Source organism: Gobius niger (assembly GCF_951799975.1).
Source record: "Gobius niger genome assembly, chromosome: 5".
Classification (NCBI taxonomy): domain Eukaryota; kingdom Metazoa; phylum Chordata; class Actinopteri; order Gobiiformes; family Gobiidae; genus Gobius; species Gobius niger.
Window position 1 is genome coordinate 807,652 of NC_136856.1, and position 27,779 is coordinate 835,430.

A 27,779-nucleotide genomic window follows, 5' to 3' on the forward strand; every position below is an offset into this window, starting at 1 on the left:
AAAATGAATGAATGATCGTCACTAAACACTGTAACTGTAATAAACATTTGTAAAGTTGCAGAACTCTTGGTTAATTAGAACTGTCCATTTCTATTCACCTTATTCCGCCCCGCCCACTTTTTGCGTTGTCTCGGCGCCTCGTTGTCCAGACACTTCCCGGTCGAGCGCGAAGCCCGTTCATTTTACGGAGAACGAGGGGGAAACATTCTCCGCTTAAATCTGATGTTTAGTCGACTGATTTGTGTAAAATGTTAATTTGCTCCGACATGTCGACACTGCCAGCGTTTCTCTGCACGGCTGAAAACGGCTTTGTTTTCCTGTAGTGACTGATTTTATGTGGGACTTCTCCAGCCACATGTTAACACATAGGAGAAAAGGGGCGGGCACACTTAATGGCGCCGCCCACGTGAGCCATTAGAGGCGTCCAAAGCTCTTCTCTGATTGGTTAACACACTTGAATCAGCTGACCCCTGGACACGCCTCTCAGTGAAGAAGAGGAAGAACTGCTGTTTATTTACAAAGCTCTGATTATTTGTTCAATGTAATAAATATCAGGTAAAGAATATTAAAATAATGAACCTCTTGTAAATCGACTACAGTGAGTGTGATGTTTCATCAGAACTTGTTTTTAATCAACTCTGAAGCTCAATAAGAATCAGGCTGAGTTTCCGCTCTCCGGATATGAGCGTCTCAGGCTCTGGATTAATAATAACTCTGGCGGTCCGGCCCCGTTTTCTGCTAAATCCGGCGTTTCCTGACAGCCCCGACTCAGGTGTGACGAGCCCCCCTCGTCAGGGAGGGGGGGGCTCGTTCAGGGAGGGGGGCTCCGTTAGCCCAGTTTAAATGAAGAGATGGAATTAGCCGCCGCGGCGCTCGCAGAGGTTAATGAGTGACCCGGAGACGGAGATACGGGTTTGAAGAAGCTTCTGGGGAGGAATTAACAGGTGATGCAGAGACGGATCAGGAGAGAACACGTGGAGATGATCTGACTGTTAGTGCTTCAGGAAGTGTGAGAGCCTGTAGTGCTTCAGGAAGTGTGAGAGCCTGTAGTGCTTCAGGAAGTGTGAGAGCCTGTAGTGCTTCAGGAAGAACACCAGGCAGTGTAAAGAGGAAATGAACATCAGTGCTGCCTGTAAAGATCTGGCTCAGAAACTGTTTCTTCTGAATCTGCTGATTTGTGTCTTTAACACAAGCTCCTCCTGAAGAACCTTCAACATGAACGTCCTAATAAATCTAGCCGCCATAGTCTGTTTATTCTAAACTCTTTGGAATATCTCAACATCCTGAAGAGAAAGAAGTGTGTGGCTGCCAGGCTGGAACACAGCGCCCCCTGCAGTCACAGGTCACACTGACACTTTCTACAGGATCTGTTGACAGCACTTCTGGATAATGATGCGTCCACACCAGACACGGCCGGCGCCTCAAAAAGCGTCAGGTTTACATGGAAAATACATGGAGGACGCGCCTCGCGGGGGCGTCAGGAAGGTCTCTGCAGCGCCTCACGCGCCTCCTGTGCGCCGCGTTTTGAAGTTTTTGACGCGTCCAGGGCGTCGAGTGCGGCCGACGCTCCAGTTGGGAAATGTTGAACTTTTTGGAGAAATCCGTGAGCGTCGACCAATCAGGAGCTTTCCCCCCACAGTGACGTTGTAGCTGAGCCACCGGGGCAGATGTTCTGTTGACCCTCAGATGTAAACAAGTCACAAGTCACGGAGGTTTAGCTTCATTGTGAACCGGAGCTACAGCAGCTCTGGGACTTTCACAAAGACACATCAGAGCTTCTTTATCCAAACACCAGGATTAAAGGCGGCGACAAGAAAACTTATTTCAGAGGCTGAATCTGTGCTGGGAATGTGTTTGGGCCTCGAGGAGCCTGTTGTAGCATTAGCACCGGAGGAAGCTAATGCTAAGCTAAACCTCCGGTCCTCACGTGAAAACAAGAAATATACAAATAAAGTCAATAAAGAACAATGACCACACACTGAGCTGGGCTGATGTTGTAGTTTATTACTCACATCATCTATAATGAGCTCCGGGAGAAAACCAGCATGTTAGCTCAGTTAGCTCAGTTAGCTCAGTCAGCTCGCATTGAGCTCCAGTTTTCTCCCATGACAACAAGCATTATGCACTAACGACACAGAGCAGCTTTATGACGATCACACACTGAGCCTTCACGCATTTGTGCTTTATTGCAGACTTTTAATCAACAATGAGCTGTAGCAGGTGTATTTCAGGCAACAGCTACTTCCAAGAGGCGACGAACACACTCTGAGCTGACGCGGCCAGAGCGTCTGCCTTTAGTAAAGCACAAGTGTCCAACTACGGGCTTGAGGCGCGTTTTTGACGCCCAAAACGCGCAGCATGAGATATACAGCTGTAACACGCTGGAACAAATGGCTGTTCTGGCGGCCATCTTGTGTCGGTGTGATGTCATCAGATGTTTGATTTGAGTTTATTTCCTGACTCTGACCTTTGTGACTGAGCTCATGTCAGATCTGTTTTTCTAATGGAGGCTCAGACTTCAGCTCTGTTTGTTCATGGCTTTTCTCCTCAAACTCTTCAGATCATTCACTTCTGTCTAAATCAAATCTAACATTAGTTTATTTCTGCACTAACACTGAACCCTGGGAATGATGGAGGAAACAAAGAGACGTAGAATAAACTGGTTTTGCATTGGTGGCACAGGGGTTAGGCTCACCGGCACATGCCACATAGAGGGGCTTTTGTGAAAGGCAAACGAACAGCAGCGTCTTGTTTAATCCAGATAAAGCTGTGGAGCAGAAATCACAGATCCAGAGTGTGGGAACCTCCTGGCTCTCCCGTGTGCCTCCGGTATCGGTTTGTTAAAGCGCGGCGGCGTCTGCGGCGGCGTCTGCGGCGGCGTCTGCGGCGGCGTCTGCAGGAGCCGCCGGCGCTCCGCTCTAATGGCGGACGTCTCTGCGGAGCCGCCGTGACAGATCTGGGCCCTGAAGTCTCCGAGTGACAGGCTTCACCCGAGGCGCGAGAACAACCAGGGCTTTTCTAAAAACAGCCTGAAGAGGAGGCGCAGGTGAAGTGGAGCGCCGGGTTCATCCACACGTGCTTCATCTGTGGTTCTGAAAGCGCTCAGTGAAAAGCAGGTCGCTCACATTAACTCTCCAGAGGTTTCCTGTTATTGGTGAAGTGGATCTGAAGCGTCAGAACCGGCGGCGCTTTGAACCAAACTCATTATGGAGATCTAAACATCTAAACGCAGCTACAGGCCAGAAGAGCAGCTTCATTGATTCTACACTGAGGAGGGAAATCTGCCTCTGGGTTTTATTCAAATCAACAGAAACGAGCTCGAGTACAATCGTTTCTGAATAACATGAATGAGGAGGATTAGAAACCGGTGGGTTTGAGGAAAAGAGGAAACGCCAGAGCAGAAACAGAGCAGTGTCTTCACCATGGTGACCACACTAATGCTGAGTTCCATCTGTACACATGAAGTCTAGACGTCTGACCTTCCGGTGGGAAATTTCAACTGGACGTGTGATCTTAGATGAAACATTTAAAGGGGGGGTATTATGTAAAATGGACTTTTTCCAGCTTTCCATCCTGTTATTCTGTCACTCCCTCATTAAAAACATGGCTGAAGTGTTGCCTTGGCACATTCACGTATGAGTAATCTGTAAAAACTCTGATGGCGGCCATTTTAGGAATAGGTTTGCCTGAGTCCTCCTAGGAACGCCCCCACCTCCTGGAGACGCCTCCGAGCTTTGGTCACCAGCCGAGTAACCAACCACTGCTCCTCAGCAGAACCCCCTCCCCACTGATGCCACAGACAGCGTGTGGAGGGGGCGTGTCTAAAGGCTCAGAGGTTCTTAAAGAGACAGAGGCCTATTTCAAGACATTCACTACAGCCATTTTGAGAGAGACATTTTATACAAGGCAGTTATTCTAATTTACTGCATTTACAGACCAGCAGAAGGTTTGTCATCATTGTAGTGTGATATAGACTGGTGCTATGGGGCTGACAAAAGCAGAACACCCCCTCTTTAAAGCAGAACACCCCCTCTTTAAAGCAGAACACCCCCTCTTTAAAGCAGAACACCCCCTCTTTAAAGCACATGTTTTAAATTTTAGATTAGTTCAAACGACTCAAAACATGAAGCACCTTTTATTCCATTTAACCTCTTCACCCCCACCTGATCCGAGCACATTTTCTCCAGAAAAGCAAAACAAATCTTTAATTTAAATAAGAGCAACTCCAACAACATAATGTCAGTCAGAGTAATATCATTTACTCACGATCACTGACAACAAATCTGTAGTAACATCTTTTCAATGACAATAAACTCCAATCTCCAGATGATCCAAAACAAAGTAATCTACAAAGTAATCTACAAAGTAATCTACAAAGTAATCTACAAAGTAATCCACAGATATCACTACACGGGGCAGAGAGTATTTAAACTGGGCTCTTTATGGATATAAGTACTACAGTTCCTCTCCACCTGTCGCTCTGCCTCAGTCATACATTTAAATAAAACCTAATGCACAATGTATTTTTTATCTCGCTCTCATGAACATGAACATCCACATCACTCTGGAAAAACACACTTCATATACAAACATGTGAATCATCATGTTCTGTGGGTTCTTCATTTATGAATTAACATTTTACAATGAAAACCCAGAGCCAGGGCGGCCATGTTGGTTTGTAGCGCCACAGGAAGTCATGTGACCCCAGCAGAAGCCGTGACCCAGAGGTCAAAGTGAGAAAAGGAAACAGTTCATTTACCTGAGAGTCTCTGCACCTGCGCTACATTACACGCTCTTAGCGTGTTCAGGACGTGTGATCTGTCCCACATGCGCTCACTCACACGCAGCGCTGCAGCAGCTCATACCCAGGGATTTGGACTTAATAAAAACCCACAGAGGGGGCGGGGGGTCGACCGATGAGCCAGACCAGAAATAATTACAGCGGGATTGAAGAAAAGAGACAACGTTCAACTTCACCACATTTCTCTGAAGACGCCCGAGTCAGAAGCACATCAGCAGGGGGCGCTGTGGTACAGAGCATATCACCAGTTAGTTAGCACCAGAGGTCCCTATGCTAAAGTGGCTATGATAGTTAGCATACAGGCTCCTCCCCTCCCAGCCAGTGCTTAATTTGTAAGTAAGTATTTTCAGGAACACTTTTGGTCTGATGGGATGGACTGGGGGAACAGGCCAAAACATTTGCCGGGTCATTGGTCAGACTGCGGCGCCGCTGATAACGTCAGGTGAGACAAAGGCCTTCAGCCGATCACAGACGTGTGTTTGACTTTCATTCAGACGGAGAGTCAGATCTTTGTGATTCAGCCCGACCTGCTGTGAAACAGAACCATCATCTGTCCCGGCCTTTATCTCTCCTTTAGAAACACTGAGCTCCTGTTGAAATGTTTTAGGCTGTGAGTAAAACCCTGAGTCAGAGGAAGTCTCTCCCTCTCTGTGTAAAATCATTTCCTTCATTAATTACAGTCTTGTTGATCGCCGGCGGCGGAAACGCTCATTATTGACACCGCTTTGTGAAAGGACACGTTTTTTTCAGAGCCAGTGGATCAAATGAGTTATTGCTTTTCAAAATGGCCCCGGGCTCGTCACCTCATCAGCATGGATTTATGTATTTATGTTTATATATCTATATATGTATTTATGTGAGCGATATTGGCTCCATCTGAACAACCTGTGATTCACAAATACAACTGTGGGAACTCTCTGTTTTAAAGTGTCCATCAGAAACATCACCCCGTGTTTTAGCTTTAACGTCGTTCCCTCGTCAAATCAACCCGTGCTTTTCTAATGACGGTTTTATTGAGGTCACTTTGATTCATTTGTTCGTCTCCAGTGTTTAAGTCGAGACGCTGCAGATGAAAGTGTAGGTTTTAGATTGTTCCGTCTGTGAGAGGCCGGTACAGATATGATCAGTTTAATCAAAAACTAAACAAGAATCTAAATCTTTGTTACTAATAAAATCAAACCAAACATTTGGGTCCGTCCATTACTTAGATTTTGTCACTGAAAATGTCTGCAATACATTTGTTTCTCTTGTTTATATCCGTGATTTGTTCAGCTGAAGTTTCCATTTTCTACTTTTCTTTTTTTCACCTTTTTCCTCCTCGTGTGAAACAGGAAGTGACCTCCCTCTCCTGCTGAGTTTGTTTTACTGGACGCTTTTGTACGTCTGCTGTGGCTTTGTGGAGGAAAGATATATCGTTATCGTTTCGATATCGAGATATGAGCATTCAAGATATTAATATCAAAAAAGAAAGATATCAACGTTACAGATTTTCATCAATAAAACTGAACTCTTCTGTATTATGTTTTTATTTTCAGAAAGAAATGCTTGGTTTTCACCTAACCCATAGTAAGAGCAGCTACAGGAAACAAACAGGGACAAATGAGGAGGTGGTGAAAGACTGTTGTGGAGCGGAGGGAGCTGTGCAGGAGGAAGGAGGAGCTGACCAGTGCAGGACACCACCAGTGTTAATTTTGACAACATATTTTAATTTAGTCTTAATCTTTTGACGAAAATGTAATTCAATTTTAGTCTAGTTTAAGTCAAAAAAATATCTTCAATTTTAGTCTAGTTTTAGTCGACTAAACTTAAGACGAATTTAGTTGACTTTGCTTTGATAATATTGATTCTATGTTGTTCCTCTGCTTCATGTTTCTGCTCCACATGAACAAAGCTCAGAGCTGATCCTTTAAACATGATCTGAGGCTCTTTCAGACGCTCAATACAAGTTTGGATGATTTTAGTCTCTCCTTTTCATTTTTATTTAGTCTGATTTTAGTCGACTCAAATATCTGGACATTTTAGTCACAGTTTTAGTCTCATGAGGAACTTTTAATTTAGTTTTAGTCCAATTTTAGTCAGAAAAATATCACTTTGACTAAAATTAAGATGAAATATTTTAGTCGACGAAATTAACACAGGACACCACGCTCTGAGACACCACTGAGGTCAGACAGGGTTCTCCCTCTGAGCTCCTGACTGACTGAACCTTCTGGAAGTCTTCAGAAACGCTGCTTTATAAAAACACTGGTTGGTTTCTCAGTAAACATTTGTCTGCTCTGTGGCGAGGCTCATTAAATCCCGCCTCTCGTTCCTCTGCCCTGGTTTCTGCTCTCTCTGCTGGAAGTGCAGAGGAACGCGTGTCTCCATTAGCCTCAGATTTATGTCCAAACGCCGGCGCCCCGAGGCGGGCGCTCTCTGGCAGCGGGACGCCTCGTAATGGATACAGCCACATACAACAGTTTAATTACGCTCTTGTTTTCACCGCGGGCGCCGTCATTTTCGCTCAATGATGTCGAATAGATTAGATTTCTGTTAAACAACGGTGACGCACTTTGGGCTGTTGTGTTTCTGCCGTGAGTTCAGTTACAGTGAAAACAAACAAGAGCTCACAGTGATGCAGCGCTCGCAGGTTATCGGTCACTCTGTGGTCACCGCGCACCGACACAGGCTTTACACGAGTGTCAGAGTCACATCTCAATCAAGAAAACATCCCTATTGGTACGGGACGCTCCTCTCTTCTGGAGGAGTTTCCTCTGAGGAACAGCCATGTGACTGAAGTCCAGGACAGAATCACAGAGTCTCAGGATTTATCCACACGAAGACAAACACTTCTGTTTCAGAAACTTCCTCTGTGGGCCAGTGTTAATTTCGTCGACTAAAATATTTAGTCTTAATTTTAGTCAAAGTGTTATTTTTGACGACTACAATTGGACTAAAACTAAATGAAAAGTTTCTCATGAGACTAAAATGAGACTAAATAAAAATGAAAAGGAGAGACTAAAATCATCCAAACTTGTATTGAGCGTCTGAAAGAGCCTCAGATCATGTAAAGTCTCTGTTAAAGGATCAGCTCTGAGCTTTGTTCATGTGGAGCAGCTCCATGAAGCAGAGGAACAACATTAAATATGATTAGAATGAAACTAAATTCGTCTTAAATTCAGTCGACTAAATTTACTCGCAATTTTAGTCGACTAAAACTAGACTAAAATCAAATTACATTTTCGTCAAAAGACTATGACTAAAACTAAATTAAAATATGTTGTCAAAATTAACACTGCTGTGAGCCTGAAGCAGCTCAGTAAACGTGAACGTCCACATGGGTCGACTCAGGTCTGTGGTTCCTCCTCCAGGCCTGTGTGAGGCGCTGTGACGCTAACACAGGTGATAGAACAGGATGTAGAGGCGCATGTGCAGTAAAGAAACAGAGAAAATGAAAGTGAAGGATTTGGGATCTACAGAAGAGACGAGGAGGAGAGTTTATTCTTCTGTCAGTGACTTTTCCTGTCAGTCCAAACACACAGACGGGCTCGTGTTTTTCTACTCGTCACCTGTGGCTTGTAGACGGCAGTGGAGCAAAGAGGGGCGGAGTCAGATCTTGTGACTGGCGCAGTCCGTTTGCAACTCTAAACGCAACGTGGTGCACGCGCGATCTTGTGGAGCAGGTTTTGCACTAAAGGCGGCGCCACCAGGGAGAGGGCGTTATTTAAGAAAAAGAGGCCGACTGAGGCGTGGTTTATTACAGCACAATTGAAAACAAAAGCGAAATTGCCTTGAAAAGTCTGTTCACGCGTCAGTTACGTACGGGTTTACTTTGATACAGTAGATCAACACGCACACGCCTAACACCAAAACACGCCCCTAACACCAAAACAACAACAGTTTTCCATAAATAAACCACACGTGCCTCAAGAGCCACAACACCAGGTCTGATCTGCGTTTTAAGGAGACGTTTCCATCATGTGTCAGTCTTTACCTCCTGATGATGCTCCTGTAGCCACAGCTCAGTCCAAAAGGAAGAAGCACATTTTACAGGGGGCAATTCAGCCGCTCCAAGAATCCTGCAGCTGTAGCTCAAATGTTCCAATACGCTACAGTTTTCTTGTAGCTGCTGCATAACTCTGTAACTCCTCTGCAGCCGATATGACAGTTTCTGATCAATTAAATCCTGTACATTTCGTAACTTTGTGCATTTGAACGGTGTCCAGCGCGAGGCTGCTCCTCTCTGTCCCGCCCGCTCATCTTGGACGAGCGGGCGGGACATCGCGCATGCGGGTCTTGCATCGCGCATGTTACGCGTTTACAGGAGAACCCCCCCCGCCACCCACCGCCTTCCTCAGGTCTGGGGAAAGCATGGGGAGGGGGCGGCACCACAACATCACAATGCGAGTCTGTCCCCCCTCCTGTCCTGCCCACTTTGTGCGTCAGGTCTGACACTGAAGATTGTGTCGTCTGCTCTACAGCCTGCGCTCTGAACCACAAGATCTGGCCCGCGGAGTCAAACCATCACAGATCCATGAGGAAAACTCAGTATAAGGTCAGTAGATTATGGATCACATACACCAGGGTCTCCAAGCTTTTTACCTAACACTTGTGAAAAACTACACTTAGGTGGAGTTCACCCAGACGTTTTTTCAAAGAAAGTGACTCGAGTTTAGTCCTTATACTTGTGTTCAAACAGAAAATGCATCTAAAATCTGAGTTATCAAGTGTGTAGACATGCAGAAAGTCTTTGGCGATCTACCTGGAGAGGCTTGGTCTAAACACGTCAGAATCTGTTGCAGCTGAACCTGAGATCAGAGGTTCTGATCCAGAGACAGAAGGAAAAAAAAACCTCCGCCTCTTCAGGTTCGGCTACAGCAGAAAACCTGAGCTTCCCCTGAAACTCCGTGGGGGAAAGGTTCCTGTATTTCTAATTAATAAAGCTTTAATGTGCTCCAGAAGGTCACATGTTCCTCAGCCGTCCCAGTGCGGTCTTTAATATGATGTCACTTAAGAGCTGCTTCGTCCTGTGGGAAAAGCCACGGAAGCTGTGAGGCTCACGTTGGAAAAGGCAGCCTCTGATTGGCTCGGTAAGAAATGGTCTGATAAATGCTGATTTGATACGACTGCGAGGCGGAAAAGAACAAAGAACTGATTCACTTATCGGTTCCAAAGTGAGGGATCTGCATCTCGTACCTGGGGTGATCTCGATGTAGGTGTCCTGTCTCTCGGCGGGGAACAGCACCTTCGGGGGCTGCGTGGTCTGCAGAGCTGAAACACAGAGGAAACCGGGAGTCAAAGATCTGACAGTGGAAAAAGAGGAGCAGCAGGATTTCAAAGTGTTTGTGAACCTCTAAACCACCAGCTGAACCTGCTCCCTCACGACTGTTTCTATTTCTACTCCAACATGAGCGTTCACTGTCGTCTGCTTTGCTGTTTTTACTTTTACAATCCTGCATGAAACTGTCTCGACTCGTTCTGAAGATGAGCCTCAGGGCCTGAACTGCTGCAACTTGGAAATGAGATCTGAGGGCCTCGCTGGGACGTTCCTGGTTAAACAAAGGTTTAAAAGTAAAAACACGATCTTCTTCTCATCACAACACGAGTGAATAATACATTTGTAATGAGACGAGACAGTTTTAGGAAAATAAACAGATTTCAGAACATCAGACTGATGAGCGTAAAGGTGCAGAAACCAGGAGCTTCCAGGATCAGTTATTTATATTAGAAATCGCTCCAATAATGGCCATGAATGAACAGTGAATAAGTGAATATTTAGGTTCATCACTATGCAGACCAACGCTAGCTTTGGAAATGTAAATGTTAAATACTGCAACATTAGTCTGGAGGTCAGAGTCATGTAGGACCTGCTCCACTATAGTTTACCAGATGAATCTAAAGGCGTCTGTGCGGTGTTTAAACATGTGATTTATCCGTTTATCATGAATGAAATAAGGTCATTGTTTCAAACAGAGGGAACATGTGCTTCAGTTATCGTGTGTTAAGAGTGAGTCTCCTGCTCAGACTGAAGCAGGATCCTGACGAGAGCTTCTCTTTCTCTCTTTAAGTTTCCTGTCGGGCGTCTTTCTGCAGACGTCTAGAAAGACGTGTGTTTTCCTCCACATCTGGATTCAGCAGATCAGGTACTTTCTTGACAGGGTTGGCAGACGTACGATAACGATATATAACTCAGAGAAGCCCTAAGTGCAGGAAAACTCCAGGGCGCCAGATAAAGTCTGGTTAATGCTCTGTCCCCTCTCAGCAGAGCTTTGCTTCGCTCTGATCGGGAGCCAGATTTCATTTATTTATTTTATTTATTTGAGCAGTTAACAATTTGCTCAAAAGGGGCTGAAGCAAAAAGCTCACGAGCGCCGACCCCAGAAATCAATACAATAAAAAGTACAAGGAACACAGTGCAGGGGAACAATAAAGAACAGCAGCAGAGTAAATGGATCATGTACTGCAGTATCTGTGTCCAAATGTAAATCACAATATCAAACAGTCGGCAGCATCTGGCAAAAGAAGAACCTGTTTCTTCAAAGGCTGTTTTAACACAGACCAAACTTACAAAGCCCCGTTTGAAATGTATGAACAGAAACATGGGGACAAAGCAAGTTCCAAAAGTCGGTCATTAATACATTTCTTTCAGATGGTTACCAACACCAACGTTAACATCACCAAAGTCACTTAGACTGAGCCTCTGAGTTCACGTCAAGGTCAAGGTCAGGGTTTGTTTATATAGCACATTTAAAAACAGAGTACTGCCCCAAAGTGCTTTCCATATTCAGTGCAAAATTACAGACACACAAAAAAATATTGCACAACAATGTACAAAAAATAAAAACTGCAGCAAATGTCTCGCTCAACTTGGATTAAAAGCCAGTGCAAAGAGATGCGTTTTCAGCAACGACTTGAAATTGTCAACAGTTGGAGGCCATTCTGATTGGCAGAGGCAGAGAGTTCCACGTAGTTTAATATCTGCTGCCAGAAGGAGCGACTGACCCTGGATCAGCTTTACAGTTTACCGCCTCACCTCTCGCGAGTTAGTAACTTACCCGCTTCTTTATTATGGCGTGTGTGTTCTCCAAAGTAAATCTGATAAAACCAAATCAAAGTGACAGTCGAGTGATGACGGCAGAGTGGAGGGGGATGTCCGGATTTCAAACCTATAAAAGCTACGATGTTGAGCTCAATAACGTTAGAGAGTCAGAAGGGCATGACTCTGATGAGGAGGTGGAAGTTCATCTCTCAGGTGAGGCCTATGTCGTCATGTCATGCGTGTGTCATGTAATAAATGGAACAGTGCATGCATGTTGTAGTCAGGGGTGGTGATGATCTGAGCCACAGCGTTAGTGAGAATCTGGCAACCCTTTGTTTGACTCACACGACCAAAGTCTGGTGTATTCGTGTGAAAAGTCTGGTGATCGCTTGGCAGTGCTGCTACAATCCAGCTGTCCAGCAGTTTTGCTCCAGGACCTGATGTCGTCCACACTCGTCACATCCTTTGCACCAAAGCACTCATGAAGGACTGACTTGATCTGCTTTCTTGTAACTTTCTGCCGCTGTGAAGCTTCGCCTTGAACTGTGCTCCACAAATAACCCTGCCTTGAAGCTTTGATAACTTCCTCTGACAGTCATTTCAGGCCCGAGACATAACTCTCTCCGTCAGAGTCTCCGTTTCTCTGTGAAAGGTCAAATCCATCTGCAGCCGCTGAGCTCCCGGCGCTCGCACTTTCACGGCCGAGAGTCCGAGAGTCCGAGTGTCAGAGCGAGAGATGTTTCCACCTGAGGGAGACGTTGAGCTCCAGCTTTAGCCAAACATGAGGCCGGCATTAGCGGCGCTGCAGGAGGTGTGAACATTAGCTCCAGAGATTAGCGACTCGTTAGCGGGTCCGGGGCGCTCGCTCTGCAGAGGCGCTAACGTGTTCACCAAACACAGAGATGGAGACTGAAGAAAGTGCGAAAAGGTCAAAGGAAAACGATCCTTAAAACGTTCGGACACGAGACGCAAAGGGCGACGGGATTCAGTTACATCAGTGTCGGAAAAGGGCGACGGGATTCAGTTACATCAGTGTCGGAGACGGAAGCGGGAAGAGTCCAGGAGGAAGTGAGTTAGCAGAAAGACTGACTGGATCAAACCTTCTGACATGAAGCAACTGTCCCCAAAGTCCAACCTCACTCTCCGCTGAGGCCTGGTCCTCCACGCTGAACTGAGACCAGTCCAAACCAGACGTAGATCTAACCAGAACCAGGGACACGGAGAAACGCAGGAGAGTGAGTGAACTCTGAACCCCCACACATGACACGACAGGGGGCGGGGCTTTACAGCGGGAAGGCTTTATGTAAATGAGATGTAAATGAACCCTATTGTTCCAGAGAGGCGTGTTCAGATCTGGCCTTTTGGGTCGGTGAGGGACGTCCTGGAGCAGAACTGACCTCTTCATCAGGACCATCACTGACCTCTTCATCAGGACGGTCACTGACCTCTTCATCAGGACCATCACTGACCTCTTCATCAGGACGGTCACTGACCTCTTCATCAGGACGGTCACTGACCTCTTCATCAGGACCATCACTGACCTCTTCATCAGGACCATCACTGACCTCTTCATCAGGACCGTCACTGACCTCTTCATCAGGACCATCACTGACCTCTTCATCAGGACCATCACTGACCTCTTCATCAGGACCGTCACTGAGGGACGTCCTGGAGCAGAACTGACCTCCTCACCAGCTCTCTCTCTCCAAACGCCCGTTTTAACATGACTTCAGCCTCCAACTCTATTTAGGTCAGAAAGCTGTGGCAGTTCTTGTAAATACTTTGAACAAAAATGGCTGATCAATCTGAATAAGTGAGTGGGCGTCTCAGATATGTTCTTTCGTTTGTGAATATTTATAAGTGAAAGAAAATCCGCTGTTTGCAGAACCCTTCAAAATCGTGTTAATTCCAATCCTGTAAAGTGTTTGGTGTATGTTGTTACTCTGACATTTAAACTGTTAAGGGGAAACTCAAGCTGAAACTCCTCCGTCACTGCCTGAGACGCGGTGGATCCTCCGCTCTCGGCTGGTGTCGCTCGGGGAACATTCACATTCTGGAAACGTATCATCGGTGAAAAAGAGGAAGGATAAAGATCCTGATCCTTTGTCGTCACTGAACATCTGTCAACAGACCGAGGAAACCTTTAGCTTTGTGAGGAAGAAGAGGCAAACATCTGTCACACTAGTTAAAGGACTCGACATTTGCCGTGGCCTGTTTTCCTCTTTGCTGCTTTATTTATTTATATATTGAAAAGGAAAAGCTGAAAATATGACCTGCTTGTGTGTGAGATGTCGTGGGCAGGTCTTTTCTAAACGTCTCTTATTTTGAGCTGCGTGAGCGTGATTTGAATCTGAATCGTCTCTGATGAAAAGGCCTAATGATCGGTTTGCTGTTTCCTCAGCGTTTCATAAACACTGTTGTTCTGAGGCTCGTGGAGAAAATGACGGGTCTGGACGGAGCTGAAAACACCTGTTTACCTCCGGCTTCAGGTGGAGTTTAATGACGGGATGGACTGGGCCACATTAAGGGAGCGGTGAGGTTTAACTTTACAGAGATCAGGATCTAAACCGTCCTGCAGGGCCGGACTGGGACTGAAAAACAGCCCTGGATCTGACCAGCCCGGCCCAAATTAACGCAACTGTGACACTTCCACAAATACATATTATAACCTCTGACCCCCCGCCTACACCAAATGCATTCTGTCCTCTTTTGGCTGTGGAACACCTCATTTGAAAGCTAAGACCCACAAAACTGACCTTTTTCCTCGCGTTGTTGCTGTGTTGCGCCACCTTTTGTATTTTTTTTTTTTTTTTTTCATTTTTGTCACATTTTTGTTGAATTTTTGTTGAATTTTTGTTGAGTTTTTGTCACATTTTTGTCACATTTTTGTTGAATTTTTGTCACATTTTTGTTGAACTTTTGTCACATTTTTGTTGAATTTTTGTCACATTTTTGTTGAATTTTTGTTGAATTTTTGTCACATTTTTGTTGAATTTTTGTCACATTTTTGTTGAATTTTTGTCACATTTTTGTTGAATTTTTGTTGAGTTTTTGTCACATTTTTGTTGAGTTTTTGTCACATTTTTGTTGAGTTTTTGTCACATTTTTGTTGAGTTTTTGTCACATTTTCGTTGAGTTTTAATTCGTTTTCCATCATTTTTTGTTGTGTTTTTTTGTCCGTGTTTTTCTCATGTTTTCTTCCTCTTTTTCTCGTTATTTTGATGCTTTTCCTTCTAGCTTTTAGATTTGGGTAAAGCTCGGTTGAGGCGGGACCGGTGGCCCTTCTGTGCCGGTCCACCCCTGCCGTCCCGACATGAACACAGAGTCCAAACCCAGCCTCGTAAATCACAGAGACCGAATGTCTCAGACCAGCGACAGAAGCGGCAGAACGTGTCTCCTCCGCTGAAGATGTATCTGAAGAAAACGCTGCTATTGTTTTTGAGCAGATGGGCCCTGATGATCGCCCTGATGATCGCCCTGATGATCGCCCTGATGATCGCCCCGGCAGAAACCATAACACTAAGAGCACTTTTAAATGAGCCGTTTGTCAGCGAGGACACGCCGTTAAGGCCGGGCCGGGTGATGGGGGGACGGAGGCTGCTGTCGGGACGAGGGGTCGAGGCGAGGCCGGAGTCGTTACACCCAAATCTGAGGCACAAACACTGGAATATAAATGAACACGGCATGAAGGAGGAAGAAGGAGGAGGAGGAGGAGGAGGAGGAGGAGCAGAAGAAGAAGAAGAAGAAGAAGGAGGAGGAGAAGGAGGAGGAGGAGGAGGAGGAGGAGAAGAAGGAGAACAAAAAGAAGAAGAAGAAGAAGAAGAAAAAGAAAAAGAAAAAAAGAAGAAAAAGAAAAAAACAGAAAAAGAAGAAAAAGAAAAAGAAAATAAAGAAGAAAAAGAAGAAGAAGCAGAAGAAGAAGAAGAAGAAGAAGCAGAAGAAGAAGAAGAAGAAGAAGAAGAAGAAGAAGAAGAAGAAGAAGAAGAAGAAGAAGAAGAAGAAGAAGAAGAAGAAGAAGAAGAATCACCACCTCTGGTTTTAAAGTGGGTTCTCGGGACAGTGAGGAGGTTCTGGCTCGAGGTCCTAAGGGTGCGACTCGAGGCACAGCAGGTCAGATACAGACATGCAGCTCTAAAAGTCAAAACTACAATTTTAAATTCAATTGGAAGTTTGACGGGGAGCCAGAGAGGATAAAATGGGAGTGATGTGAGACCGTGTGCGAGATCCTGTTAAAGCCGCGCTGCAGCATTTTCAACCATCTGAAGACGATTCAAAGCAGGTTTGTTAAAACAAGTAAAACGTGAGTTACAATAATCTGAACGAGACGAGATAAAAGCACGAATCAACAAATCTAGATCAGAGTTGGATAAAACTGGCCTCAACTTGGCGACGTTTCTGAAATGGAAGAAACAGTTTTTCACCAGGTGCCTCGAGCGGCTTCAGGAGACAAAGACTGGTCAAACCAAACGCCAAGATCTCTGACGCTCGACTGAACCGAGGAGCCCAGAGAACCAAGCTGGTTTTCTGCTCTGGAGCAATAATCACAGTCTCAGTGTTTTTAGAATTCAGCTGAAGGCAGTTTTCATGAAGCCACGACTTCACACTTGAAAGACATGAACTCTGACAGTCTGTGCATCTCTGACTCCTTAAAGGAACAGTGAGTTTCTGTGTGTCTGCAGCACGTTCCTCACAGTGAGTCCAGTGTTTCCTCAGGTTCTTCTGCCGTGCTGTGTTTCCTGATTCAATATTCTGCACAGACTCTGTAAACACTTGTCCCTGGCCCCGGTGTTTGCTCGTTGATTCATTAAAAACGTGTGAAGCGGGACGAGCGGGGGCGGGACATGTGCTGCGATTGGCCGGTCACCAGCGTGTACCTGTGAATATGCAAACGAGCGGCGGGGGCGGGATCTGGACGTGGGGGCAGCGCCGCATATGTTTCAGAGAAGAGGGGAACGAGAAGGTTCAAGAAGGTTTCTCAACGCAGTCGTCCCTCCAGGAGAACAAGAGATACTCCAGAACATGAAACCAAATCTCTGCTTTTGTCTGAAGTGAAGTAAGAGGAGACTTTTGGTGCGTGTTCTCCCTCCTCCATGAGTCAAATAAAAGGTTTAAATGAAAGATGAAGCGTCTCCAGGGTGCGCTTGGCTAGGGCTGCTCGATTATTGAAAAAATAATAATCACGATTATTTTTGTCATAATTGAAATCATGATTATTCAAACGATTATTTGTGACAAAAATCCAGCAAAAAAATGACAAAAATCCAACAAAAAAAATGACAAAAATCCATCAAAAAAAGACAAAAATCCAACAAAAAAAAGACAAAAATCCAACAAAAAAAAGACAAAAATCCATCAAAAAAAAGCCAAAAATCCATCAAAAAAAAGACAAAAATCCAGCAAAAAAATGACAAAAATCCAACAAAAAAAGCCAAAAATCCAGCAAAAAAGTGACAAAAATAAAAAAAAAAAGACAAAAATCCATCAAAAAAATGACAAAAATCCATCAAAAAAAGACAAAAATCCAGCAAAAAAGTGACAAAAATCCAGCAAAAAAGTGACAAAAATAAAAAAAAAAGACAAAAATCCATCAAAAAAATGACAAAAATCCATCAAAAAAAGACAAAAATCCAGCAAAAAAGTGACAAAAATCCAACAAAAAAGTGACAAAAATCCAAAAAAAGACAAAAATCCATCAAAAAAAAGACAAAAATCCAGCAAAAAAAAGACAAAAATCCAGCAAAAAAAAGACAAAAATCCAGCAAAAAAAGACAAAAATCCAGCAAAAAAAAGACAAAAATCCAGCAAAAAAAAGACAAAAATCCAGCAAAAAAAGACAAAAATCCAGCAAAAAAAAGACAAAAATCCAGCAAAAAAAAGACAAAAATCCAGCAAAAAAATGACAAAAATCCAGCAAAAAAAAAGACAAAAATCCAGCAAAAAAAGACAAAAAATCCGAAAATTAAAATTTTGAAAAAAAACAAAAAAAATGATGATAGATTTTTTGCCATTATGCTAATTTCGTAATCGTTTACTGTTGTAATCGAAATCGTAATCGAATTCCGATTAATTGCACAGCCCTACGCTTGGTTTAACCCCCGAGAGGAGAGAGGTCCTGGTGGAGGAATCCAGCGCCGCTCCTTCACTCCACATGAGCTGCATGATTAAAGGCAGACATTAAACATATATATATCGCCGTGGAGGGACAGAGGGGGGGTCACGACCTCCCGCTGGACCAGTTTCACACATTAAAGGACTGGCTTTGGGCTGGAGACACTCCTGACGCTCCACATTCAAAACACAACCTTAAAGGGGACGTTTGGAAGTTTTTACAGCTTCATTTCCACAAAGTCTGTTCCAACTTTTGAGCATTTCCAGGTCCTGTTTCGGTTTTGTCCACAGAGCATGAGTCCAGCCTCGTCTCACGTCTGACAATCACCAAAAGAGAAGAGCTGATGTTCATGTGTCCACTTTACAGACAGGAGGATAACACTGAGGACCACAGATCGTGTTTGTAGCATTCCCACAGCTGCTCGAGAACATAGACATCTAATGATCACACAAAGAAGGAAGTCCTGAAGCTGCAGAATACACAAACCACGCCCCCACATGTCAGCGCTGGCGTGGGGAGGAGCCTTAAATCAGCCGCCAAAGCTCCACAGATAAATGTAGACATGCATTTTGTAGTTTTTTAAGAACGAAGATTCATCTGATTTTGAGCTGTTACTTTTGTGTCTCACCAAGGTGACGTTTTCATTTCTACAAGATGATGAGCTTAAAAATGAGTCACACAAACACTAAAACATTGGTTGTGTATAAACGAGTTTGGCTCTTAAAGGGATATTTCAGGATGTTTGACACAGGGCCTCATTTCCTCGTTATCCAGAGTGTTGCTGATTTATGGAGATATTTTTTTTTTGTAATTCATGCAGTTCTTATGTTTGAAGAGTTTCGTGGCGCTAGGCTAGTGCAAGGCTAGTGCATGTCTATGGTATCAGCTAGCCTGCATTAAAACAGTGTGACCCGCTCCACAGAGCACCTGAGTCACTGATAACACCAGACTAACCATATACATGTCTGTGTCCATGAGTCATGTTTGGAATATAACTGACCTGCATCACATGAATGAGCACATTCTGAGGGACTATTTTCTCTCAGATCACTCCGCCGCTGCGTAGCTTATACAACCACGAAGCTGATGCTGCTCAAATATAAGGTGTTTCAAATTATTCTATGGACACAGACATTTATGTTTGTTTGTTTGTTTGTTTGTTTACTTTATTGTCCCCGTAGGGAAATTCGTCCTCTGCATTTAACACAGCCTTCGATGCCACTGGGGCGACCCGTCAGGAGCAGTGGTCGACGGCAGTGCCGCGCCCGGTGACCCATCTCCATGATGTGGAGCCAGGCTGATGGTCAGAATCACCTGGCTGGAGGATTCACCTATTGCACATGTTTTTAGTGGTAGGGGAAACCGGAGTACCCAGAGGAAACCTACGCAGACACGGGGAGAACATGCAAACTCCACACAGAAAGGCCCCGTCCTGGTGGGAATTGAACCCGGGACCTTCTAGCTGTGAAGCGGAGGCGCTAACCGCTGCGCTACCGTGGTTAGTTAGTTAGCGGGTCACACTTGCAGGCTAGCTGATACCATAGAAATGCACTAGCCTTGCATTAGCCTAGCGCCACAAAACTCTTCAAATATAAGAACTGCTTGAATTATAACAAAAATATCTCCAGACATCAGCAACGCTCTGGATAACGAGGAAATGAGGCCCTATGTCAAACATCCTGAAATATCCCTTTAATTTTGGAAAAAAAAACTTAAATGCAGTAACTCGGAATGTGTAGTAACGAGTTTTACTACTATGTAGTAAATGTTAATCACATGTACACTTAACAGTCTTTACTTTACTGCTCTCACTCTGCTCCACATACAGTAACTCTCTAAACATAGAACTGAACTGACATGTGACTGAACACGTATGAACACGTATTTGCACACGTATGAACTACAAAGCCGTTAAACTGACACCAGCATCTACCTGAACGCTAGCAGTACAAACGGCGCCACCTGTCAGCCACACTGCCCCACTGCACATGAGCCGGAGAATACGGAAGTAAACAAACATGCTCGCTGGATCTACAGACTCCTCCCACCCTGCTCCTTAAAAGGGCGTAAGGGCGGGATCGGTCGTAACCTTTAGCTCTGATGCTAACGGCTAACGGCCCTCATTAATATACGAGAATGTTCCTTATGTGTCTTTAATCTCCTAACCAGCACCTGAAACCAGCACTTTTTCTCTTGGCTTTACCCAAATCTAAAAGCTTAGAACAAAAAGCTGAAAACGCAAAAGGTGCGAAAAAATATGCCGGGAAAGTGACAAAAACACGGTGACCACGTGACAAAAAAGTTACAATCACTTTTGTAGGTCTTAGCTTTCAAATGAGGCACTACCCTGTTCCTCTCCAGTCGAGAAGCTTTTAGATTTGGGTAAAGCCGAACTGGAGAATATGTGCTTGGTTCAGGCGGGGGTTTAGAGGTCAACTGTAGCTAACGCTCTCACAGGAGGAAAATACAGCTGTGGAAAGTTTAACAATCAGAAACGGGTCGAGTTCCTGCTGGTGTTGGAGCTGTTGCTGGTGCTGTTGTTCCCCCAGCTGCCTGCAGAGGGCGCTCCGAGCAACACACACTCTTAATTATTGCGATAATGGAGAGTGAAACCTCATGTGGGGTCCCAGAGGCGGCTTCATGAGCCCGGACTGAGTGAGTGGATGTTCTCCTGACAGGCAGGAGACAGGCTAACCACTCTGCCGCTGTAATGAGTAGATTAAAATCCGTCCTGGATGGGAGCCCGCGCTGTTTCCAGGTTTGTAGCTGGGGGGCCGCGCTAACCCCCCACGGAGAAGGAGCTAATTATCTTTGCGCACACTGCGGGCGCCCGGACCCGCCGCGGCGCCGAGCAGCCGAGCGGGCGCGAGGACAGAGTCTGATCGCTCTCGTATGAGGCTTTTCTTACCCTGAACACAAGGAGCAGGAGGTAAACCAAACACAGTGGAAAACACTTTGTATAAAACAAGAAACTGTTTAGTGCCCGGAGATGTTTGGTGGTTCCTCGAGATCCGCTAAAAGGTCAGACAAAGGGGATGTAAAGCCTGTTCAACACTCGTGAGCTGCACCAGAAATAATCCACAGTCAGAACTAAACATCGCCTTTATCAGTGAACAGTAACAGAACAACTGCCACTCCCGCCACCGGGGGCAGCAGGATGCCCTCCCGCGCTGAAGCTAACGTGGCTTCAAGTGCAGAATAAATGTGTTTAACCCAGAAAACGATCACTCAAACTCACAACACCGTCACTAACGAGAGAATCCACCCAATCTATAAAACATGACAAACGTGACACATGTGAGTCTTTTATGTGAAACTGTGTCATGTCTAATAACATGAAAGAAAAGCATCATGAGAGGACCACATACAAAATAAAATTAGGAATTTAGGAACAAAAAAATCCTCAAAACTGATAATGAAGATGTAAAGTAGTTTCCTGGATGTGTGAGACTTCTGTGGTGAAGCTCCGTGTCCTTCAGGAGAGAGAAACTAAATGTAAATAACTCTGTGTTTTCACTTACTGTGAGACCAGAGACACAGGAGCAAAGAAATAAATAAATACACTGACCCTCCTCGACGGTTAGTGCTAGATGTTCTGCTCCGGAGGGACAGTCTGCTGTGAAAACGTGAGATATCATGACACAAATGAAGGTTAGGGCCAGGGAAATGGTTAACCTCTTAACTCCCGCCTGAACCCAGAGGATCTTTTTCCTCACGTCATCACATTTTTTTTTTCCAACATTTTTTGTTGGGTGTTCAACTCATTTTTGTCAATTTTTCGTCAATTTTGAATCAATTTTTTGTCACATTTTTGAAATTTTTTCATCATTTTTTTTTGTCATTTTTTGGTCAATTATTTATCAATTTTTTGTGACTTTTTTTCTGACATTTTTGCCACTTTTTCATCAATTTTTTGTCACATTTCCATCATTGTTTTCGTCTCAGTTTTGTTGCTATTTTCACACCTTTTTTCCAGAAGCTTTTGGATTGGGGTAAAGCCAAACTGGAGAAACTGTGCTCGGTTCAGGTGGGAGTTAAGGAGTTAACCTTAAGGATTAGGATTATTTGTATTTTTAGACAAACCAACACATAGATCTATACAAACTCACAGCAGACCGTCCCTCCGGAGCAGACGATCTAGCACTGACCCTCCCCGACCTTCATCACTATGGAAACATGAGGCTGTAGGAGAAACACCCAGAACATCAGAGACGTCCAAGACAGAGACCCAGGACACTCAGATAATCTCAGATCAGGAACTTCACACACATGGATTTGCTCGGGTGAAAACCAGCCGGCGATAGAGTTCTAGGGTTAACTGAACCTGTTTGTTTTCACCGAGACCTGGAGACTTACCTTAACTCCAGGGGACGTCTCGGAGACGTCTCCAACGAGTCTCCAACTAATCTCCAACGAGTCTCCAATGAGTCTCCAGGCCGATGAGAGAGTCAGTCCTCTATAATCTGTGTTCCTGTGTGAGAAGTGGCTTGTGCTGTACTTTACTTTTAGTGAATGAAAGTTTTCGAACAAACTTCTTTACAAAAGGATCTCACCTGCTCCTGTTCTTCTCACTGACGGGGATTCTACCAGAAATCAACATAACGAGCCGTTCTTTTGAGCAGATGCCAAATAAAAGATCCCGTTCCCGTCAAAGAGCCATGAGTCCCATCAGCGCCTGGTTTGGAAACAGGACTCAGATTGATTGTGTTTATGAAGGCCTGCCGCGGGTTTGCAGAAAATTAACAAGTTACTAATCGTCTCATTAAGAGCTGTCAGTTTGGAGCAGACACAGGAGACGCCGGTGGAACGCCGCCAGAAGAGCAATCATTTAGGTAGAGTTTACTTTGGAACCAGCAAAGTGTCTGTGGAGCCATCCTTTCACAGACCCCGTGGTGAAGGTTTACTGGTTTATACCTGGTCAGCGTCAGGCGGCTCCAGAGGTCCCTCAAGAACGTAGACTCTTAGTGCACTTTGGTACAGCTTTGTTCTTGTTGTTGTTCCTGAAGAAGCAGCTTTTTAAAGTAAACAAACAGCAGCTCATGAACTTAAGACTTCTGAGACACATTTGTTCTTCTGAGAGACACCACGCTCTGAAACAGGGACAAGCCCAGGAGGCGCTGCACCGTTTCAGAGGAGCTTCTCTCAGGACGAACACCTGAACACAGCTGTAAAGTGACAAATAAAGACGTTTCCTCTTATTCAGCCCAGCCTGGACAAACGTATGTCGACCACATACGACAGTTCACGTGTGTGGGGAAACTATGCCTTAAAGCAGGGCTTCTCAACCTGGGGGTCGGGACCCACTAGGGGGTCGCCAGAGCTTATAGATAAAATATGTATTTTAATATTATTATTACGGCGTCGTAGCAAACATGCTATTTTACCAGGGTGCCGTTATTTGTTCTAAATTTAATTCATTTTTGTTTTTTCTTTGTTTTTTAAGAGTTGTATAGGTTTAACCTCTTAACTCCCGCCTGAACCCAGAGGAACTTTTTCCTCACGTCATCACATTTGTTTTACATCATTTTTTTGTTGGGTATTCAACTCATTTTTGTAACTTTTTCATCATTTTTTTTGGTCATTTTTTAATCATATTTTTTGTCATTTTTTGTCAAATTTTTTCATTTTTTGTTCATTTTTTGTCACATTTTTTCGTACATTTTTTGTCATTTTTTGTCACATTTTTTCATTTTTTTGTCATTTTTTTATCAATTTTTTTTTCATTTTTTTGGTCACATTTTAGTCAGTTTTTTGTCACATTTTTAGTAATTTTTTGTCACATTTTTTGTCATTAATTGTCATTTTTTGTCACATTTTTGTCATTTTTTCGTCCATTTTTTGTCAATTTCTTGTGACATTTTTGCCACTTTTTCATCATTGTTTTCGTCTCAGTTTTGTCGCTATTTTCTCACCTTTTTTCTAGAAGCTTTTGGACTGGGGTAAAGCCAAACTGGAGAAAATGTGCTCGGTTTAGGCGGGAGTTAAGGGCTTAATGTCCCTGTGTTTCCCATTGTCTTACCCGGGTGGGTGTTACGATCCTAAGTAACTGTCATAATGGGGGTCGCGGCTCTAAAAGGTTGAGAACCACTGCCTTAAAGAACCTTCACGCTTTGAGCCGCGAGGAACCCGTTATCCACCAGTGCCGCCATGTTCAGCAGAGGAACCGCCTTGTCCGCCCGAAGTGGTGTCGAGATGTTTATCAAGACGCAAATGTTTAGAATGACTGATTTGTATAAAGCTGGTGAAGGTTACAGAACCATCTCTAAAAGTCTTCATGTTCATAAATTGTTTCTACAAATGGAGACAGTTTGGCTTCACTGTTGCTTCACTTCCAAGGAGTGTCTGCTCTCTAAAGACTCCAAGAGCTCCGTGCAGAATACTCAAGGAGGTAAGAAAGAACCCTAGAGTGTCAGCTAAAGACTTTTTTACAAGTTTGATGCATTATTATTATTTATTATTAAAGGACGTGGCTTTGTTGTTTCTGCTTTTTTATACATACATTTCCCTATTTTTGTTTCCCCCATTTATCCCAGTGTTTTTACACATTTCAATTACTTTTTTTTTTACCCCAATTTCAGCTCATTTTTAAATTACTAATATTTCCCCCAATTTTGCCCCTTTTTTCCATTTCTTTTTTCCTTATTTTTTGCCACAATTATTCCACATTTTTCACACGTTTCTTGACATTGGAGATGAACCCGATCCTCCACACATTATCGTTCTGTTTTATGGTTCCATATGACACACTTTTTAATACGGTATCAGACTATTGTTCAGGTATCAGTATTGTAAAGTAAAAAACACGACGGTGCCCAGAGAGAAGCCGTCTTTCCCTCACGCGTTCACTGAAAAAAGTAATTAACTAGATCAGTATAAACATCTCAATTTGAGCTTAATAATCCAAATTTTAGTTGTTTTGACTGGTTAAGAAGTTGTTGGGCATTTGTCCTGGATTATTTCACTTGTTCTGAGATGTTTCTGACTCGTTTCGATACATTTCGTCCTTATTTCAGGTCATTTTCTTTGCCAATGGGGAAAGAAAACTGGTCTTATCTCATTGGCAGTTTTACTTTCTTATTTCAAGTGAGATTTACCCTAGAACTGGTCTGAAATGTCCTCAAACAAGCAAAGCAAACTCGGTCCGATCAGGAAAAGTGTCTAAATGAGTGAAAACCGCTCAAAACAAAAAACATTTCCTCAATTCAACTCATTTAAGACAATGCTTGATATTTACTTTTTGTAGTGTTCATTCACAAATATTGACATAATATCCCTGTCATTCACACTACAATCCAAATATGGACATTTGCAACAAAAAGAGATGAAAAAGTGACAAAACGTAGAGCGAAAACACCAGGGAAAGTCTTAGATGAGTTGTAGGTCTTAGCTTTCAAATGAAGAAGAGATTGTGCTCAGTTAAGAGGTTTTTAATAACTTTCAAAACTGAAGGTGAAACTCAGTGAACTTAACCTTTGACCTAAAGTCCAGGAGTAATTCTAACCGTGTGAACAGATCGACAGAGGAAACGCAGTATTTGTGGTTATGGCCTCTGAAACTCATGGATTCCTTTCACTCATCATCATCTCGCAGCAGACTTGACACAGGCCAACATCTCCGTGGACACGTCTACAATATGTAAGACACTGAACAGGAATGGGGCTCATGGGAGAACTTCATGGAGGAAGCCATTGCAGCACGTTTGAGGTTTGTGAAGGAGATGCTCCACAGCACTACCGGCTAAACGTTCTGTGGACGGATGAACCCAAAGTCTGGAGCAGGAGCATCATCAATGGAAATGAGCTCACAAGTTTATCAAGGCATTTTGCAACAGCTGAAGCTCACCAGAGGACGGTTCTGCCCTAAGACACTGACCCGAAGCACAAAAGCAAATCCACTTTTCAGAAGAAAAAGGCCAAAGTCCTGCCACAAAGACTTTCACAAACTTTCACACTTTTAGCTTCTTTCTGGTCACCTCTGTAGTCCGTCTTTCATGACGCCTTTTGCTTTGTGTCCGATGTGAATTTTACTTTCTAAACTTGTTTGTGAGCCCCCCCCCTGGTATAACTCCTCACCCTCCTGTTCTAATGGGCCCATCGTTCAGAGCGAGCGTCCTCAAACCGTCATTGTGCCTCTCGCTCCTGTAACTCGGGAAGGTGAGCGGCTCCGAGCGCTGATGATGACTGATGCTCACGCGATTCGGAGTTTTATTAAGTCTGGTTTAAGTGAGACAGACCTGGGGGAGTCTGTGCGGGGGAGATAAGGGCCGCCGTAACGAGCGGCTTCCGGAGCTCATCCGTCAGCGCGAGCTCGCCGTCCCGGGAGCGCTCCATCATCGCCGCAGGATTCATTTTACACGCATTAGGAGAGGGAGAGGAAGAAGAAGAAGAAGTCATGGTGAAGACCCGGATTAGGCCTCCATAACTTCTTCTATTCGTCAGTCGATGACCTGAGGAGAACGGATTACAGCTGTTCACAAAGGACGCCATGATTCAAACCGCCAACCTCGTGGTCAGGTGTGGTCTTACACACTCAGCGGTCCCCCCCACACTGCTCAATGTTCAGATCATGTTTTGCTGCTTTTCTCCCTTAACATCACAGCATAAAAAAGACAAACCTACCCCGGGCGATGTTTATTTTATGAAGTTTTGTCACAGGAGGCGGAGAAAGCCTGGAGCCACAAAATCACAAGTTATATTGAGTCTGGGGACCAGTTCATGTTCTGCAGGAGAGCTGTGGTTTATGAGAGTCGTTTATTGTGCTGAATGTCTCTCATGCGTCTGCACGTGGCCAGAGCCAATCGCATCAACACATCCGATGACACACCCGCTGTAAACTTTAAACTATTTAGAACCAGGTCTGAAGCGTGATGGGAAGACGGCGTCGCTGCTCTCATGTTGGATCCTCCATAAACAAACTACAAGCGTCTACGTCGTCTCTGTTAAACGACACCAGTCTGACGTAGGAAATAAAGCTTAGATCCGACTGGAATGGAAACAATGACAATTTCGAAAGCAGGAACCGACAAAAAAAACAACTTTAACCCCTTAACTCCCACCTGAACCGAGCACATTGTCTCCAGTTTGGCTTTACCCCAATCCAAAAGCTTCTGGAAAAAAGGTGTGGAAATAGCAACAAAACTGAGACAAAAACAAGGATGAAAATGTGAAAAAAGTGAGAAAAAATTGACGAAAGTGTGACAAAATAATGACAAAAAATGTACAAAAATTTGACAAAAATTGAGAAATAATGGACGAAAAAGTGACAAAAAATTGACAAAAAAAGTGATATGAATTTTACAAAAAAATGCGAATAATTTGATGAAAAAGTGACAAAAAATGACAAAAATTGACAAAAAATTGACAAAAAAGTGAGAAAAATTTGACGAAAAATTGAGAAAAAATTGACAAAAAAGTGATAAGAATTTGACAAAAAAATGTGACAAAAAATGGACAAAAACGTAATGATAATTTGACAAAAAAATGCGAATAATTTGATGAAAAAGTGACAAAAAAATGACAAAAATTGACAAAAAATTGACAAAAAAGTGAGAAAAATTTGACGAAAAATTGAGAAAAAATTGACAAAAAAGTGATAAGAATTTGACAAAAAAATGTGACAAAAAATGGACAAAAACGTGATGATAATTTGACAAAAAAATGCGAATAATTTGATGAAAAAGTGACAAAAAGTGCCAAAATGTCAGAGCTGCTCCAACCATAGAAACCTTTAAGACTTAACACATCTGTTTGCTTTGGCTGAGCTGTATTATAACTCTATTGTGTGTGCTTCTCTTGCTGTTTTGTACTGTCATTTTATATTGTGTACCTGTATGTGAAGCACTTTGGGCACCG

At 43.9% G+C, this 27,779-nt stretch overlaps 1 protein-coding gene across 2 annotated transcripts in view; it reads right to left on the reverse strand.

Moving 5' to 3' along the window:
• Positions 1-27,779, reverse strand: part of il1rapl2 (interleukin 1 receptor accessory protein-like 2) — a 545,467-nt gene that overhangs the window by 32,112 nt on the left and 485,576 nt on the right. For both annotated transcript variants that reach the window (XM_079556204.1, XM_079556203.1), the window contains exon 7: positions 9,977-10,051. In XM_079556204.1, coding sequence (XP_079412330.1) covers positions 9,977-10,051 — 75 coding nt within the window. The remainder of the gene's footprint in view (positions 1-9,976; positions 10,052-27,779) is intronic.